Here is a 19227-nt window from a genome sequence, read left to right on the forward strand (position 1 = left end):
GGTGAAAACCTTAAACTAGTTCAGATGCTACCTGTGGATAACTCTCAGTAGGTACGTCTCTAATCTTAATATAAATGAAGGTACTTGGTGCTGGAGGTTAAAGATAAGGGCTAATCTAAATTAATCTAAACTAAATGTTCCCTTAACTTGTATTATCTTAAAGAAAAACATTTGATCTTGTGAGAACTGTCATAACACTTATTGCAAACACTTTTTATGAACCTTTAAACTATTGTCACATTAGCAACGGATAGTTATTTTCACTAAAACCAATGATTATTTATACAGGAAATTGAGGTAGGAGGCGGTGCACCAACAATCACCTTCCTGTCTGAAACACGTGCTGCTAATGGAGCACAGTAAAAGTTTTGGGGTCAGAGTAGCACTCAGATTAGCCATTAGCTTCAGCCTCCAGCACTCAGTTTATATACTGAATGACAACGCTACAAATGTTACGTAAAGCAGGTTGCATCATGAGCAGTTCTCCTGGCGTATGACTTTGAAAACAAAGCTCCCTTTAAAAATCATGAACTTGAAGTCCACGGCACGAGGCGACGACCTTACCTGTCTTTGGATCGAGGATCTCAGGTGAGAGGTGTGATGGAGGCGTGCCGGGAGAGAAGTGTTCATTGCTGTAGGTGATGAGGGGCGTCAGCGGGTGGACGTGGTGGGCATGCTGTACCACGGGAACTTTATTGGACTGAAACAGGAGACGCAAACACAGAAAAGTAAGCAACACACATCTCACCAGGCAAAAGCCAGTACCCAAGATATGCTGAAGTTTTGGAAAAAAAAAAAAAGTTCCTTCCTATTATTTCTATGGCTTGAAATGCTTTCAAGGAGATGCCAGGAAAGACACAGGAGGTTTCTTTGACTGCATGGAGCACATAAGTGTAGAAAAGCCCTTTAATGCCCATCTCCACCTGTTGCATTTCAGCTGGCTTAGAAACAGCTACAACACTTTTCCCCCTTAATTCTTCCTCAGGGAAAATAGATCGAAGCATTTTCAGTCCCAAAAACGTTTTATTTAATTTGTGGGGAAAATAATCAGGAGCGCCTTCCATCGCTTTTATTAAGCTACTGTTTTAAAACTACGTGCAGCACAACTAATTTACCAATTATCATGAACAAGCCATGCTCATGCTGTTTTCTTAAAAAGCGGAAAGGTAAAAGGGTTTTATATTCTGTATATCTGAGTGGAGGACAGAGCTACAAAGTGCTGCCCCTACCCCACCTGTTGCTGTACACTGCATACTAGCTGAAAAATCCAAGATGGCAAACAGAAGCTGGTTAAGACTTGTGTGTTACTAAAGAAGTGAATGGGAGGCATGTTTAATATTACTGCACAATGTGAAACACCTGAAACTAACCTACACTTTTGCTTAACTCTATGTCACAAAATCAAAATAACATTAGTACAATTCAAATGCATTTCCACAACAATATTAAAACACAAAAGTAACTCAAAGTGGATAAAAAGCATCATATAAAATATTCTAATTAAAAATATTAGATAAGATATCAGTAAATGACAACATAAAACATTCGTTACACAGTTGATTCTACATGTTATTCATAACATGTAGAAGTTGTTAATAAAGCTGGATCAAAGATAATTAGATCAAGTAATACAATTTTGATTGAGTTACTTATTACCATGATACTGTGAAGCTGGGACATTTCTACTTAACGTCAGACCATAAGGATCTCAAAGTGCCTCATGGCTGCTTCTCGCATGCAACATTCAGGTGCAACCTTCGCTCAGAAAGACACGTTTTATTTTAATTTGAGCCCCCTTTTGTTTTGCTGTTTTTTATGTGAAAAATAAAAAAAAGGGATAGCATGCCTGTAACTGTAACAAACAAAAGAAACGCGCAGATTGAATGGGACATCGCTTTTAAATGCCTCCCTTGGTAAACATCACAGTTTATGCGTGTGACTGGCCCTGTGATGCAATCTGGCCCGGCACCAAGGAGCATTAAAAAGCCTCGCAGACACATGCCAGGATCATTACGGTCATTTAGTTGAGGAGAGAACTGTTTGTTCAGTCCAAAAAGGAAAAACAACGGTGCCACCGAGTCAGAAAAGTTGCACCAGCCAACCGCAAACAAACACAATCACGATAAGGTAAACTGGATCCCTATAAACATTGCCGAGACATCGTCTCCCGTGGTGTCTGAATGCAATCCGCTACCAGGAGGGGGTTATAAACGTTACTAATGGTGGAAATCCACTTAAAATTCTGCATAGCCTCAGATATTTGCTGGGGTTTAGTGATGAAACCTGCTTTTGCTTGCAGCGAGTGTCTTTCCGAAGGAAGCACAGCTCCCCGCCGAGATCTGATCGGCATTACGGCTACGACGGGAACGATGAAGACAATAATAATAACAAGCGTCTCTGCTTTCATTAGGCAGAGCTCAGCCCAGCAGCCATTTCCCCTGGCTGCCTGGCTGAATAGACCACTTGTTGGCTCAACTTGTCACATGGGAGGGTCAAGGGGTGGGAGGGGAGAAAGGAGTCTTGTTCCTCCAGGCTAACCTTTCTTCAATATCCTTCCCCACCCCCTTCTCAACCTCTGTCTCTCCCCAACATGGTCTGCTGGGGAACAAGGTTTGCATTGAGGCTTCTGTACTCTCTTTTACTTCACGCTGCTCAGGATTGTTCCAAATCTTTAACTTTATATTACTGCCTCCTTTCGAGGTACAACTTTTTGCTCCTTTTAAATCTTTTTAAAGTTGGGATTGTTGAAGACATTCGCTGCTGTTTAAACATGGCTGTGAATAAGTGTTTTTTTTTCTGTTTTTTGCTGTTCTGATGACAGGCCATCAAACTCATCTCCATATCAAACATTGCTTTGCTTGAATCATAAATTATCTCTGAACCTCATTTGTGGGCTACACGCAAGAAATGGTCTTGAAAATCCTTAAAAGTAATGCAAATGACACCCTGATCTAAAAAAAAATGAGGAATGCCAAAGGAGAATGGACATTAGCACCCAGACCAACATCTAAAGTGCTCCAAACCTCTCTTGTCTTTGGTAAAACATTGTAGAAAGGATGCGGCACATTTTCTATAAACTTACAGATTATTTCAGAAACGGTACCCGTAACATGGCGGTAGTGTGAAACTGCGGATAACCCAACCAAATATTCTGCTCTCTAGCAGGACATCCTGAAGAAGAATATATCCGACCGCCGGTTCATGACCTTGAGCTCACGCTCACCTGGGCTAATCAGCAGGACAATGCAGCAAGTCAATCTCAATGACTCAGAAAAACAACGTTGCGGTTCTGGAGAGGTCTAGTTAAAGTTAAATCCTATCAGATTGTTTTGGAATGAGCCTAAACAGAAACCGTTCAATACCCCCAATTTAGTGTGACTGAAGTGAAATGATGCCGTGAAGACGATAGGGTCAAAGTTCCTTAACAGAGAAAATGCGAAAGATTCACAAGACATTGGGCGTAAGGGGTACTTTTCCACATTGGTGTGGACTGTATTTTTTTTAATTAATAAATTAAATTAGTGTTCGAAAACTGCATTTTGTATTCACTCAGGTTACATTAAGTTTGTTTCAAAGTCTGAAAATGTGACAAAAAACTTTAAACAGAAGGAATTTGAGGACAAAACAGCTTTTCATTGCACTTATATTAAGATGACTCGGATCTGGAATTTTATTAACTTTGTGGACTTTAAGGTTATAAAGTAAAAATAACTTGCTCAGGGCACATTTGTTACGACGACAGAGACAAACTTGATAAAAGTCCATTTCAGAAAATGCAGCTAACTTACTGGGTTAAAATCCCTGCTCCCACATGTCATCTATATTTAAGTTGTGCTTTGTTGTTCCACTTCATGTACAATACGCCTGGATTTTCCCTGTGTTGCAAAGGCTTGTCAGAGACCTCCAGACCTGGGTGCCAACACATTTTGGGAAGCAGTTCAGTGAGAATTTCAAATGATCCCCATTAATAATTCATATCCTGGAATACATGATTCGTTGCGCTCTAAACACAAGTTTTCAAGGCACCAATTTTAACTCGGCGCTGACTTTTGGTTTAGAGAAAACCTGTTCGAAGGCTTACCCCCCCTAACCCCTCCAGACTCTGCCGGTTTCTCAATAAAGATGGCGTCTAAACCCTTCAAGAGAGGAATCTGATGTAAATCAATCCATGTTGACTAATTAAGCTTTCTAACACTCTTAAATCATAAATTATGACTCGCTGCTATTGGAAAAACTATCCTAATCATTCAAACTGAAATGCATCAATAATGCCTTCTTTGACTCAGCGCAAGCACCGAGGTTATATTCCTTTAGCCCATGACAGATTCATATGTCTGGTTTCACAATCCTCATGGAAAGCGCAATCTAAAAACCACAAGGAACATAAACCATGCTTTAAACGTAAACACCGACATGATAGAGCGGATACTAGACAGTATCAGCACTGGCAGATGGAAATCATGCTCTTTACACAGGCGTGCTTGTTGTAGGACGTAAATCTCGAGTTAGAGAAGCAGAAACACTCAAGACCGGCTCTTAGGGAGTGACCTCACATAGACACAGGAAGGTTTAAAGGGGAAAAACACAGCAGATAGCAGCTGAGGGAGTGCAGGGAGAGACGCTTGTCTCCTCTGAGGGTTTAAAGCTAAAAAAGGCAGAGGTGGCAGTACCTTGCCTGGCTGTCCAACTTGGACCAGAGCTAAGAAAAGCACAGTCCTTGGTCAAAAGTGGGCGGAGGGGTGGATTTCATTCAAGCAAACATGTTTTTGGATCCTGAACATCTGAATTGAATTACTAGGCAAACAGCCGACGGGGGGAAGAGAGCTTAGAACAAACTGAATAACCCCGCAGCTTTGTGTGTCTTTATGCTCGGCGATTCTGGGTGGGAGGCTCAGAGGCCTTTCAAAACTCCAGGAAAGACAGGGTGAAAAGAATGCCTGGCATGCTGAGAAATCCAAGCCCTGTTTGTCAACGCCAACAGGAAGCGGACGTGAGGGGAGACTGACCGTGTCATGTGTCTTTAAAATCAACCACTCCGAAAAACTCTGCTATTCATCACGGGCGACGTGCGCTTTACGCGCCGGTCATCGCCTCTGAAAAGGTCGGCGGCGTTATAATTCGAGGTTAGAATAATACAGCACAAAGCGGCGTCAGGTTACTGGAGTGAAAATCCCCCAAGAGGTTATCAAATAATTTAGAAGAGGCGCCAAAAACGAGACCGTTATTATGTGGAGAAAAAAAAAACGCAGGGGGATTGTAAATATTTGTAAACAGAAGGTATATAATGAGATTAACGTTTCATTGACGTACCACGATTAGACAAGGGGTCTGTGTGTAATTCTCAAGTATGATAATCCTGAGTAAGAAATACCACGGCATCAGTGTATTATGGTATTTATATAAGCATTTTAAAGCGTGATGTATAAGATGATTCAGGCGCTTACATTTATTTAGAATAATTCTAACTGTGAATAAAACAATATATTCATTATTATTGTATACAAACTGTTGCCAAATAAAGCTGTTGTCATTTTCTTTATATTTAGAGATTGGTGAAAAAAAATAAAAATTAGGAAAACAAAAATATTGTGATGCAGTGGCCTGCATAACAAACATGCCACTCATAGCTTTCCAACTTTAGTATTTTGTAACTGGAGGTGGTCCAAAATATCTTGCGAGGGAAATGTGCACTAATCCTCAAAATATGACCTCATCTGGTGAAGTAAGTCTACGTTATAACGATATTTGAATGAGATATTTAAGCGATTGTATCCTGTTGTTTCTTTGCTTTTATTTTGAAAACAGAGAGGAAGTAGTTAAGAAGTTGCCCTCTGGAATTGACAGAGACAGCTGATAAGTTATGGAAACCTTCAAGAAGCCGCCATCGCCTTTTGATTTTTAGATTCTCGACAGAAAAGAAAGATACAGTAAGAGAGTGACGGTTGAGATACAAACGATTTGCAAAGCCTCGTATTTGTGCGAGTGGCTCACTGTTAGTCAACCAAACATCGGCTGCTAAAAGTAAATATGACAAAAAGTCTGCATTTTAAAAAATGAAAAGAGGCAAAAAAGAACGTCAAACTGGGGCAGAATTAGAAAAGCATGAAAATAACAAAATATGGACCAGTTTGCCCTGGACAGGAATAATGTTCATACTGATTACAGATTCTGTGAAATACACTTAGTGATCTTAGTTTCCTTGTTAAGCTAACAAAAACATAAATCTCATTTTGTCTAGTTCTGGTGAAACCAATATCAACAAAACCAATATTTCCCATCACGCTAATCCTACAATGTGAAAAATGCCTGTTGCGTAGAGTAACACAGTGCTGCCCGTCCCCCACGTGTTGTTGAATACTGGCAGTCAGCTGGCTGAAAGGAGAGAACCATACTCTTCTGCTGGTTACAAGAAAAAATTATTTGGCTGTTTGGAGGCATTCCCAGTGGCAAAAAAAAAACACAGTCATGTTTGGAAACTAATGGAGCACCACCCGTCATTATTATTAAGCTGTTGCTCTTTTAAAAGGGAATCAGTGTGGCTGTTCTTTACTAAAACAAAATGTGACAGTGAGAGAGATAGTAGGTTATTTGTTTTATTTTATTTTTTTATCAAATATAGTAACACAGCACGCTGCAACATTTCCAGAATCTCACCATACGTTGGTATTTTCTTGTAAACCCACCTCTTATAAAAAAGTATCCTGTATAATCTGAGTCTGCTGTCCCAGTGAAACTGACAGGAATCAAAGCGCCTGTTCCTTAACACACTTCTGCAGAGGATCTTGTCTCTGCAGCAGCCCAGCAGGACCGCAGACCTCAGATCAGTATTCAGTTCAGTCCTGAAGCCTTTGATTTCATGATGGATCCCGGGTGTTCACTGGCTAATGCAAAATAAGAAATATTCTCACTGGACCCCCCAACCCCACCCAACCTTCCTAAGTCAAAAGGTCTGTTAGGGCAAAAATTGGGTTGAAAGTGAGCACATTTTCATTATTTAATTTAATCTGGCTCGGCTAATTCTAAGGGATTAAGTAAAAGCTTTATTTGAAATCTCTGCTTAACAATGTCACTCGGTCCCGAGAGCTCGAGACTGAGGAGAGGCACACACACACACATGTACAGAAAAAAAAGTATTTCTGGAATGCTGCTCTGAACCTTGGCTCCTCAGTTCATTTAAACATTTCTGCGACTAAGTGACACGGTGCGCTGACAGGACGCGGCTCCCCCGCGCCCCGATGGCTCCAGACGCTGGTACAATATTAAAAAACAAAGAGGGGGATTCTTCTGCCCCTGTCAGGTGTGGATCAGGCCTTATCCGAGCACCATGTCAGACACTCTGGTCACTTCTATCTCATTAGAGACTCGCAGCTTCCTTTAATCCACAATAACAGCATAAGGCGGTGTAGTCCATAATGAGACACGGAGTAGATCTTGCGGACAAATTGGCACCGAGTGACCTCAGAAAGCAAAGTATGCGGCCCTGACATTGTCGTCGCCAGCGCTGTGATAATGACTGGAGCTGTACTTTAAGGAAGATGAGTATTACACTACATCTTCACCTCTTTTTTTCCCACTCTATCTTTCCTCCTCAGTCCGGCATGGTCACTACTGGTGGGCTGACAAGTCCCCCCTCCCTCTCCCCCCTGGGCACACACACACCAACACACACACACACACGCACACACACACACACAATATTCATTCTGCATCACCTGGGCCCTGGAGCGGCTTTGATGGATTATTCATGGAAACACACCGGACCCGGGAGCAGATATGGGCCTAGATCCTGGGTGTCTGTGCAGATAGGAGGACAAAACAAGTTCCCGAATGCACGGCAGGACGAGGCGCGCTCACGGAAATGCCCATTCCTGTCCTCCCAGTTCTCCCAGCTCACCTTCACCACTGGCAAAAAGCAATACCAACTGCATGCTAAACAAACCTGTCTGCTGAATAATTGAAGAACTCAGGCCGGGCTCAGGCTCAGATTAGCATACAGGCCTTATGGGCCCAATCTGCACAGTGACAAGGCGGCGCGGCGTGGCACGGCGTGGCGTGCCCGTGGACGTTTTGTGTCAGCTGAGTGTTTTGGTTTTTCTTCTTGCAGCGTTTTTTTTTTGTTTTGTTTTGTTGTTTTTTAACCCCTTTATTAATCTGATTTACTTCCTGAATCGTGCTGCCATTTAAAAAATATAAAAACAACCCGCATGGGTAGCCTGCCAATAAGAATGGCTGGCATGTCGATAGGCAGTGAGATACGCTGACTCCTGCATGCAAGTCTCTGCAGATAAACTAAACCTTGCCCGGCCACTGTGACATTAAAAAAAAAATTTGAACAATAGTAGATTTTACACACGCTCAACTGCAGGGGAGCAGGTCAGATTGAGGAGTCCCTGCTCTCTTCTCCGTGGCTCCCCCTGGCCCTGGGCATTAATCCCTGGCCCCCAGTGTGTACCCATCCATTCCCCCTGCTCTCATTAGTGCAGTGTTGGGGGCCTGGGGAGTCTGCAGGCCTGGGGAGGCAGCCTGCTGCTCTCCTCCCATCCACCCCCCCCCAATCCATCTCTCCCTCTTTCCCTCTCTATCTCTTCCTCTCTGCGGCTGGAGTAATGAGCACATAATCATCCTGGCTCCCTGACAGCAGCAGCACACCAGAGGGGCATGTGGGCACCTAGCCCAGAGATGGGAGGGGAGGGGAAAGGACACTGGGGGTGTCATACTCTCCAACCTCTGTGGCCAGCGTACACTACAACCAGAATTAGAGCTTTTTATCCCACATTAAACGGAGCCTCCCAATCACTGAACACTGCAGAGACATTTTCTATTTTGATTCACCAGATTAAAACGTTTAGCTTCCCTTTTCCATTTTTTTTATGCCTCGGTATGAGAAAAGTGCCAAATGACAACTGAGACGATCGCGTTATCTCACGGTCATCTGCACATTTGCATGACAAAACTTCACCTCCACTTCAACAGGTTCTTACTTTTCCAGAAGATTCTTCCACCAGTTTCTGGCTGGAAAACATTTATCTAGTTTAAGGAATATATTTATAACATCAACACTGTGATATTTTGTCATTAGCTAAAATAACAATGAAACCCCGTTTTACAGTAAATGCTCTAACACGCAGCAGAGTGACATCATACTTTTTTAAAATGCCGTTCTGATATCTTTTTATACTACCGCTCTCAAAAGAAATGGATATGAGCTCAATTCAATTTTGACCAGTCGACAAGTGAGTTGGCCACAAAATTCAGATTGTGCCAACTCTAATTCTAATAAATTCTAAAAAAAATTCTATACTTCTTTTTTCTTACATTTCTAAAAGTAAATTCCAGACTTTCTTAGAGCTTTTCAGGGCTGCATGGAGCCTGTGAGTTCCCGAGCGGTTTGGATTAAAGAAAAAGATACTTTTAAGTTGCAACTTACTTCCACAAAATTCCCCACTGGTGATGAAATGGCTAAAGAGCAAAATGCATCTTCAAATGGCATCCAGGATCCTGACAGCTTAGGAAAAACATTCCTGCAATAAAACAGTTTGTTTCCTTTCATTCTCGTTCTTCTACACTGCCGCCCTTCTGTATTGAATTTTCTGGTTAGAAGACGTCAAGGATGTTAAAGTGGCAGCAAGGGATTTAAAAAGAAGTAAGCAGGAGCTGAGAGTAAAACCAGTTTATGTTTTGGATTCTGATGGAATTGTTGTTTTCATTCATTTTTTTCTGTTCTGTTTTGTTTCCCTGTAACGTGGATGCACATATTTCATTATTTGTCGACTAAATGTTAAAAAATATATATATATACATGTAACAAAGACTGTGCAACAATTACAACAGGGTCACAACCAGGTCAGTGTTTATTCCAATAAAATATTTTAATTAGTTTGCATTGAGATATAAATCATTGCTGGATTCCCATGTCCCACTCACAATTTCCCATTGATGTGCCTCAATGAAGACTTTGTAATATTCATCTCTGCAATCGAGAGAATAAACCGCAAACTCAGCAAGCACAAGTAGTGAGTACATGGAGGGCCGAAGGGCTGACTCACAATAGCTCTCTCTCTCTCTCTCTCTGGTTCTTTCTCTTTTTTTTCTGAAGTAAACATACAGTGGATTTGCATTAAAATAACTTCCTGGAGTAGAAAACTGGCCTGATATAATTGCACAGGTGAGATGTCAGCTAGATGTTCTCTAGGCTCAACGTTATCGCGCATTTCCAATCCAAAAACACACGTCCCTCAGCGAGAGCCACAAACCAAACAGGTCTGCTGAGGCCCCGCATTGTCTAACTGGAGCGAGACAGCGCGATGACTCGCTCACACCTGTGTGGGAAAGTTCAAGAATGGCAAGGCGCATCAGGCTCCGGAGATTTATGGGGGAGGCTGAGTTATTGCGGTGAAGACAGACAGTCTTCCGAGCAGCTGGCCTGCGGGCTGCAGTAACGGGAGGCGCTGGGAAGCTCGGAAGAATTGGGGAGCACTGGGCCATAACTTCATTACTGTACATAACCATATTATGTTTGTAGTTTGATTAAAGCATTTTGTATCCCCCCCCCACCCCCCCTCCCACCTCTCCACAGTAAATGGATTTCCCCAATAAGTTTACATGATTTGTTCGATAATTGGGTTAATGTTCTGAGCAGTGTTGGCTGCAGGAAGCGTCTTGTTAGAGCCGTAAATATGAGAAGTCGAATGGTGGGAGAAGTTAGCTGGTGTGTGAAGTTCCACCATGCTGATGCTGCTTTTTTTTTTTTTTTTTTATCCTCCATGACACCAAATTACAACTTAATTCAGAATCAAACCCTTGGAGAATGTATTTGTACCTGCGGTGTAGGCTGAAGTCTTCATGAATAACTCAAAATGTTTGGGTTTTTTTTTCTTTTCGGTTTCCTGTTTGGATTAGTCGTACATGTTAAAGTCTCTACTTACTAAATGCCCTGGTGTCGGAGAACGAGAGTCTTTTATTCCTGCAGAGCCGGGAACGTCCAAAAGAGGCCACTTCATCTGAAGGTACTGTCGGGAAGAGAAAAGAGGTCAAATTTAACAGAAAAGCCATAAACGCATTAATTGGATTGCATCCACAACTATAAAATCATTTTTAAAAAAACAACAAATAAAGAAACCTGGCTAAGCAGATTCAAACAAAGGCAGGAAGCAGAGACTTCAAGTGGATACTCATTCACAAACAATGTATTTATTTGAAATTTTAAGAGATAAAAAAAACACAGAGGAGTGGATAACAGGGAAGTGGAAAGACAACGTTTTCTGAAATCTCACAAAGTTGACTTTATAGTATTTTCAGTATTCATTCAGACCGTCCAACATTCCTTGTCTCTACTGAAGAAAATAATCATCAAAACATTATGCTGCCACCGCCATGCTCGGTCAGTTTTCCTCAACAGATAGCATTTTGCATGTAGACCAAAAAGCTGCATATAACTCTGGTGAACTGGACTTCTTCTATCCTTCTGTCAACAGTAGCTTTCTTCCTGCCAATCTTCCATTAAGGGCGTATTTAAGGAGGGGACAACTAATGGTTGTCCTGTCAACAGATTATCCCATCTGAGCTGAGGATCTCATGGCTGTTCCCTGATTAATGCTCTCTTTGTCTGTCTTGTTAGTTTAGGTGGACCACCACAGATCAGCGCCCCCTGACATGTTCAACACCTGGGATATTTTTTTATCACCTAAACTCTTGCTCTAACGTTCTCTATCCCTGACCGGTCTGCTGAGTTCATGGATTTCATGTTGCTGATTGTTGCAACACATTCTCACTCCAACAAATCCTTTAAGGTCTTCACAGAAGGATTTAACCAACTGATTGCACTATATTTTATTTAGGGCTATCAGAGCAAAGGGCAAAGGGAGAGCTAAATGCAAATGCATGCCACAGTTTGTTTTCCTTCAACTTCACAATAACGGGCTTTTGTGTCCGGATCTGTCGCCTAAAACCAAAACAAAAAACGCAAACCTCACCAAGAGGTATGAATAGTTATGGGAGGCTACGTGATTCTGAGAGTCAAAATGTCTATAAAAATTGCTCGCGTACAAATATGTGCCTCATCACCTCCATGAGAAACGACAGAAATGGTGTCAAACCCCCAGAGGCCTCCGGCAAACACCTGTACAAGACCAACATGGCTGCTGGAGTCAAGACAGGGAGTTTCTGGCACGGCGGAGTGCAGGAAGACTGATGTGAACGCGGTGGACTGGTGAGCGACTGTGAAATTGCAGTTTGTCAAGGAAAAACAAGAGGCCAGCTGTGGGCGCCCATTGCTGCTGGGGTGGGAAGAGACAGCTGGAAGGAAGCCCCATCTACAGATCTACGAGACGCTGAGCTGCTCGCTCCCCGACGGTCCGGCTGTCCGATTCATTTGGCCCTTTGACCCGAACGCAGCCCCTCCTCCTTCCCCAACTATCGCCATAATTCACACATGTGTGAAAGCCATCATAAAGAGCCGTCTGTCTGCTGCTTCTCCCTCATTTTGTCACTTGTCGCAAAAAAGTTCTACAACTGCCGGTCCAATCAGGACAGTCGGTCCTTAAGGTCTCCAGTCGCTGTGCGATCAAGATAAAACTGAACGAGAAAGAAAATGTTTGATTGTTTTGTTTAGCTTTTCTTTTTTTTTTTTTGTATTTATTGCTTTGTGGAACAAGTTGAGCTTTGTTTGCTTTCATCTGTTGTGTCCTTTAGCAGCGACGATAGCCTGAATCCATAACTCCAAAAGCACAGCAAACATCTGGTTTACGAATCAGTTCACACACCGGATAGAGCAGACTGTCAGGCATGCGGACTCCCTCTCTGGTACAATTTCAAATTAATTAAAAAACGATATTTGACATGAGATATTAGTGTGATACTGGGTAGGGAGGAAGAAAAGAAGGAAGAAAGGAAACAATGAGAGAAGTAGAGAAGAACGGAAGGAAGGAAAGAAACAGAGATATGGATTAATTGTTGAAAACAGGATCCATCTTTTTAAACAAAAGACGGATGCACATCTTTTATATCAAATAATTATGAATTGGTGTCTTATTGAAGAAACTTTACAAACGCAGATTTCAGGTGGACGATTAGATGGCGTCTCCAGACAAAAACATTTTAAAATCATATTTTTTTGTTTCTATACCTGTCAAGATCTGGTAAATATCTTTATGCTCTTCAAGCATGTTGGAAACCTGATTGTGGAGTCTTGTCATTGCAGTTTATGCAGGACTGCATGTGTGAATTCCTCTGCATAGACAGTTTGGCCCCCACCATTTGCGAACATCTGATAAATGATAACAGAAAATAAACAGCATTCGACTCTTGGAAGGGGAAAAAAAAACTGAAAGGCAAATCTCACTTAAGAATCTACGTGAAGCTTTGTCTCCTTTTCACAGGCGTGCAGGATAAATGACGACAAACAAGCAAACCGGAGGAGTCGCGCATTCAGGTTTTGATTTTCAGAACTCCATTCGTCACTCCGGGTTTGTAAAGAGGAAGGAAGGTTGGGTGACTGCGGGTTAAAAATGGAAAAGACATTATAGTAAGCGGGGGAAAACGGAGAGGAGAGGGGAGGGAAGGGAAGAGGGAAAAAAAAAACATTTTCAGGAATGAGTTTGTCGGAGCAGGCAGAGGGTATTGTTTCCTGACAGCTGGGGTCCAACAGAGCACCAAAGCAGGGGGAAGGGGCTCCCTTTTTCCCCTTCGAAAAAGGAGGGGAATTCTTGGAGTTGACATCAGCCCTCTTCATTTTCACTATACTGCTCAAGGCTGAATCGTGGGCTCCAACTAATGGGCCCGAGTCCATACAACTGTCAGGAGGCAGTCGCTTTTAAAGGCTGCTAGCTCCCCATTGAAACTTTGCTCTGCTCTGTGCATGGCGCCTAATGAATGCTACTCTCTGGAGAGAGAAATTCAAAACAATGCCGTTTTCACTGTCTAATCTATGTCAATCACAAACCCTTCCACGAACGAAACAAGCGCCACTGCGAGCGTTTCGGGTTTGGACCGCCCGTGCCCACCCCGGCTCTCCCACCCGATTCCGTCGCCTTATTTGACAGCTTCTGCCAGGGCTGAGGAACATGCCCCCGGGCGCTTTTTTTTTCTGAGCACCTACTTTTGCTTCTAATTGCCAGTGTGCCCCCGTGCAGTGACTGTTCACACACACACGCATACACACAGTTCGGTGAAACATCCTGCAAGGTAGCAACCAGCCACACACTGTCACATTAGCTGCTGTCCGGACTCCACTCGCTGGGACATGAGAGGCAGAGAGGGACGGGGAGGGTGCTTGAGTTGTTTCAGGAAACAAAAGGCAAGGAATTGTGGGCTATACCACGCAAAAAAAAAAAAACTTTCTCAGCAGTTTAGTGGCGAAAAGTGTCAGAAAAAAGTTAGAACAATAAAAACTGGATTTTTCAAATGGCCTATGCCAAGGCTTAAGTGATATTAGATGTTTGCGAAAGATTGAAACTTAGATAAAGCAATATCAACCCAACTGCGGGGCATTCAGTTAATGCTTTACACATGGCCTTGTTTTATTAGAAGTAAATACAGACATATGGTGAGGGCCCATAGCTATGCTTGTTGCAGCATGGGACCTGGAAACTCTTGTAAATGCGCTCGGATGGAGAACTGAAAGAAAGCAGTGTCTGAAGAGAAGTTTTAGCTGGTCCATTTTCGTCGCTCTCTAATTGTCTTCCAGCTTTCCCTGCTGCCTCCAACGCTCAGAATAGACATCAGTAGAATGTGCTAGTTTTATAAGAGGCCCAGATGCGACAAAGGTGGCAGTGATGCCATCGAAATTTTTCCAATGAGCCACACTGGAGCCCTTTTTTGGTTTTTTGAACAGAGAGAATGCAACATATGCTCTGGGGCATGTGGCCTGCCAGAGCTGGGTTCTAATTGTTACATTGCTCTCGCAGAGCGGGAGGGGAAAAAAGCACGGCCAAGTGTCTTTGTCATCTCTGAAGTGTTTGCGGTGCCATACCGCGGGCCGACATCAGAGCACGGAGAGGAGACAGATGTCCTGGACATTTGCTGTCAAACTAAGTCAGACGCTCTGCCAAGGAGACAGAAAGAGGATCCCAAACTTTGCTAGAAACTATCTGTCGACTTAAGGGGCCACGCTGAGGATGTGATGAAAAGTTTGGTGGTAAGAAAAGTAAAGTTTTTAGTACGTAAATATGATAGAGTTCAGCAAGAAGCAGATAGAGAACTCAGATTTTCAATTTTCGAGATTCTTAGTCCTTGTAGTCTATTTGTAAAGTATAAGTGGACGGACGGACGGACGGACGGACGGACGGACGGACGGACGGACGGACGGACGGACGGATGGATGGATGGACGGACAAATGGATGGACGGATAGTCTGACTGACCGAGGTATGGATTTTCAAAACACTCTTTGTCACTTTTCCAGAGTGGAAAGGAACCCTGCTATTATTATCCCAGTTCGTTTGCATGATTGACCAAAATGGATTAAGTCAATCAATTAGGAGCAAAAAAGCAAATAAAGGGAGTAAATAAAAAAAACCAAAGCGTCTGCCCAGAGCCAACATTACACTTGTGAAATGCCTTTGCCCCAGCTCATGGTAAACAGCAGAGCTGCAGGAATGCCTGCGGGGATCGCTCCAGCAGATAATGTCACTCACCTACTGTGTGAAGAGCCCCTCCCCATTGTTTTCTTTTACCCCTCAACCGAAAACAAATGAGGCCACACAGCTTGCTGTTTGGCTAAGGTGTTAATTACCGTCCCCTGCAACTTCAGACAATAACCCCGTCGGGCGCCCCGCGCTGCCGGCTCCTCCCAGGTTTGCTCTGCTGAGATCACCTGCTCTCGCCGGGGCCACTGACACCTTGACCTGATGTATGCGCCGAAATACAATTAAAAGATTACAGCACAAAGACAATGTGATAAGTAGAGGCCCCGCCCCGTCTCGGGGCTCACGTTGAGGCCCATTGTTTGCCAACGTTAGAAGCAATTACACTAACAATTCTTAAGCAAGCATCGGCAGTCTTTGTGCTAATTAGTGTGTAATCGATGGGGAGATGACAAGCGGCTCAGCTGGTCAGATCAGGGCTGTACGACAGAGCCGCTGGAAACTTCTCAGATAAGGTACATTTACCAGCCGGGGGGGGGAGTTATTGATTAAAACTAAATTAAAGCAAAAGTTTAACCCCAAAGTTACACTTTAAAGGAAGAGTGAACGCATTGTTGTCTACATTCGAAAATAACAACATGGATTTTCTTCCGTTTAACAAAATCAGCGCAGATGACTTTCATCTGACTGCGTTTATCTGTAGTCTAATCAATCATTCATGAAAAACATACGATTAGCCGCCACCCCCCCCCCCCTCCCCCCCTCTGTGTCTGCTTATCACTCAAATTTCATTTAAAGCCTCTTCTCTCGGTCTAACATCGTATTAACCGGTGATGCCGCGGTGGAAATTTAGCACGCCGCTTATGGCGAGGCACGTCTGAAGTGTCCATTAGCCCGTAGAGAAATGAAGTTAAGTGACTATGACAGGAGCACTCCCTCGTTCTGTCAGGGCCTCCATTGTGACCCGTTTGGTTTGTCCCTGCGCTCTTATTCACGGGCTGCAGAAAAAACTGGGTCAAAGGTCAGACATCCAGAGTGCTGCGGTTTCTATGGCGACGTGGCCCTATTAAGGCCAGGCTCATTGGCCTCTTAACATGCTCTTGTACACAAAAGAACTATTAGCGCAAAGAGGGAGAGAGGGCAGCGGAGAGGGGCGGCAGCGCAGGGGAGGTCCAAACAAGACGGCAGCGAGGCTTCCTGCTAGTTTTCCAGGACGCCTCAACAAGTCCGCATTTCACGACAGGAGTTTGTCTGAATAGAAAAATGCAATAACATAGGGCAAGGATTCTAAAACGTCACGTTCAAGGTCCGAAACCGATTTCAAAATAACCCAGAACCAGAAATGAGCAAAGCTCGTTTGATGAATTTACTTAACGTCTGCAACTGCTTGTTTAGGCGCTAAAGAGTGATAAAACCTCTAAGTCTATAAGAAATTTTGAATTCAAACCTGCTCCGCTTCATTACTCTTTATTTCTCCACAAACAAAGAGCCTTTAAAATCAAAACAGCAGGGGTAAAACTTAGGCCTAGAAATAGTTATAACACATCACACCTCAGTATGTTAAAACTGCACTTACTGTCTGCCTTCAATCAGTCGCCTGAACCTAAGGTCCGACTGGAATCTGTTCATTTGTTTTCCCAAATTCACATATTTCTGTTTTTTTACTTTTTTCAAAAGTAAAAAGTGATTAGATGATAGACTGAAGCCATAAAAGACTACCTATAAAATAAAATGAAATGATAAAAAAAATACTTCAAAAGTGACCAAAATGTCCTTTTATGGAGTAACGATGTTCACCGACTTAGAATCATAATTATCTAAAAGTTCAGCAGTGAAATAATCCTACAATTAATTGGGAATAATTAAAACTCAAGCTGTCAGCTAACTTTAAGTATTCAAAAATTACCACAAACTTTACGCTACTTAAAGTGTCCTTTAATCAAATTGATGTGAATTTGTCGTTTACGTTTCATAAAGTATCATTCTGAAATTACACGGTCTCACATTGCTGCGAGGGAGGCTGATCGAAACAGCTGGGCATCGCCGTCTCCCTTCCTCTCTGTTTTGATATGCCTTGTTGGTGATTCGGCTCAGAACATGTTTTATTTGTGGCTCCGATTATACTTGTGCGGACAGAAAATACAAAACAAGCTGTTCTCTCCTAACTCTTTTCTTTAAAGGCTAAATAATTTAGTGGCTGGTGTTACGGCAGCTTATCGAAACTTGGCTGAGCGAGGCCTAAAAGCAGACCGAGATCAGGGTGTGTAAACTACGCAGCAGCCTAGGTTTATTTGAAAAGTCCTTGCCCTAGATTTAGTGCTGTTTCAGTAATAAAACCGCATCACCAGAACACAAGGCCGTGATAAACTCCCCTCGTAGAACTTCTTTAACATTCTAACCTGGTGAGCGAGCTCCAGCTTCAGCAGGCGTTGGCATTTCTGCAACTCAAGCAAATTTTTTTTTTTTTTGTTTCAGAGTTTATTTTCTTTTTCCTCAAAAAAAAAAAAAAAAGAAAAAAGTTATAGCTTCTCTGCATCTGGCTCGCAGTTTTTATACCCGCTCTGTCTCCTTGACTCTCAGGTAATTTCAATCAAACGGTTAAAGGAGGCCGAGTCTACAGTCAGGAATAAGTGAGTAATTTCGTAAAGCAGAGCACAACAGCAGGTCACATAAAAAACTCGCTGCATAATTAGACGCAGGAGAAAATAATTATGCATCTGGTAAGAGTAAGGCTATCTCATAAAGACTGAGAGGAAAGCAAGAAGCTATTCCAGTCAATTAGGTAAAGTCAGTAATGTGGTTTTCCATACCTGCCTCCCTCCCGCCCCCGCCGCCAATAATGTCACTGCGATCTGGTGTCAGGACGAGCTACACCTCTGAATGTCAAAGACGTTGCCCCCTATCCCATGTCCTGTGGTATTGTTTAGCCCGTCGCGCAGGAACACAACTTCTCCTTTTATTGTTAAGGGAGTAGCCTCGTTTCATTGAAACTCCCAGCTGTAAACGTCGGTATAATTGACTCCAGAGCTGGAGGTGGTTACCAGCACTCGGCGGGATGTTTACAGTAAAGCTCAACTTAGAAATCAAATGTGCGCCAGCGACACACGGGTGAGACCTGGACTTTTCATTTATGACCGAACACGAAACTGGTCGAAGACGGCGCGGGTAGAGACAGCGCCTTCCTGCCAAGGTGTGTAAAGTGCGCGTAATGAGTTGGGAACGCCGAACGGAGGGCCCGGTCACCCCCAAATGCGCAGCGAAAATATAAAAACAGCTCTTGTCGTTTCTTTTTCTAAAAGTACCAGATAAATATTTACCTCCACTCTAAAAGAGTAGACTTAAGTACGGCTGCTGTCTTTTTTTTCTGACTGGGCACAGTAGGCAATTGTTTCTTTTTCTCTTTTTGGCTCCTATAAAAAACATATATACATTAAAAAAAACTCCTAAAAGGCAGGAGAGGTAATGAAGCAACTTGGAGGAGAGAAGTCAGTTTTGAAAAACTCAGGTGGGCATAAGTGGGTGTAGCAGAGAAGGCAAGTAAAAAAAAGAAAAAGAAAAAAAAGAGCCTAAATTAAACACATTTGTTTCTGCTCTCACATACCACAAGTCTTATGAAAACAGAGGGCTGATTGTGTTCACTCTGCAAG

At 42.9% G+C, this 19227-nt stretch overlaps 1 protein-coding gene across 3 annotated transcripts in view; it reads right to left on the reverse strand.

The window, feature by feature from the left end:
• The window catches only part of tcf7l1b (transcription factor 7 like 1b), a 45560-nt gene that overhangs the window by 9494 nt on the left and 16839 nt on the right, over positions 1–19227 (reverse strand). For all 3 annotated transcript variants that reach the window (XM_008419076.3, XM_008419077.3, XM_017306871.2), the window contains exons 4-5: positions 10926–11009; positions 565–700 (exon numbers count right to left, since the gene is read on the reverse strand). In XM_008419076.3, the coding sequence (XP_008417298.1) occupies positions 565–700; positions 10926–11009 (220 nt within the window). The remainder of the gene's footprint in view (positions 1–564; positions 701–10925; positions 11010–19227) is intronic.

The sequence above is a fragment of the Poecilia reticulata genome, chromosome 9 (genome assembly GCF_904066995.2).
Source record: "Poecilia reticulata chromosome 9, P_reticulata-male-v2, whole genome shotgun sequence".
Taxonomy (NCBI): domain Eukaryota; kingdom Metazoa; phylum Chordata; class Actinopteri; order Cyprinodontiformes; family Poeciliidae; genus Poecilia; species Poecilia reticulata.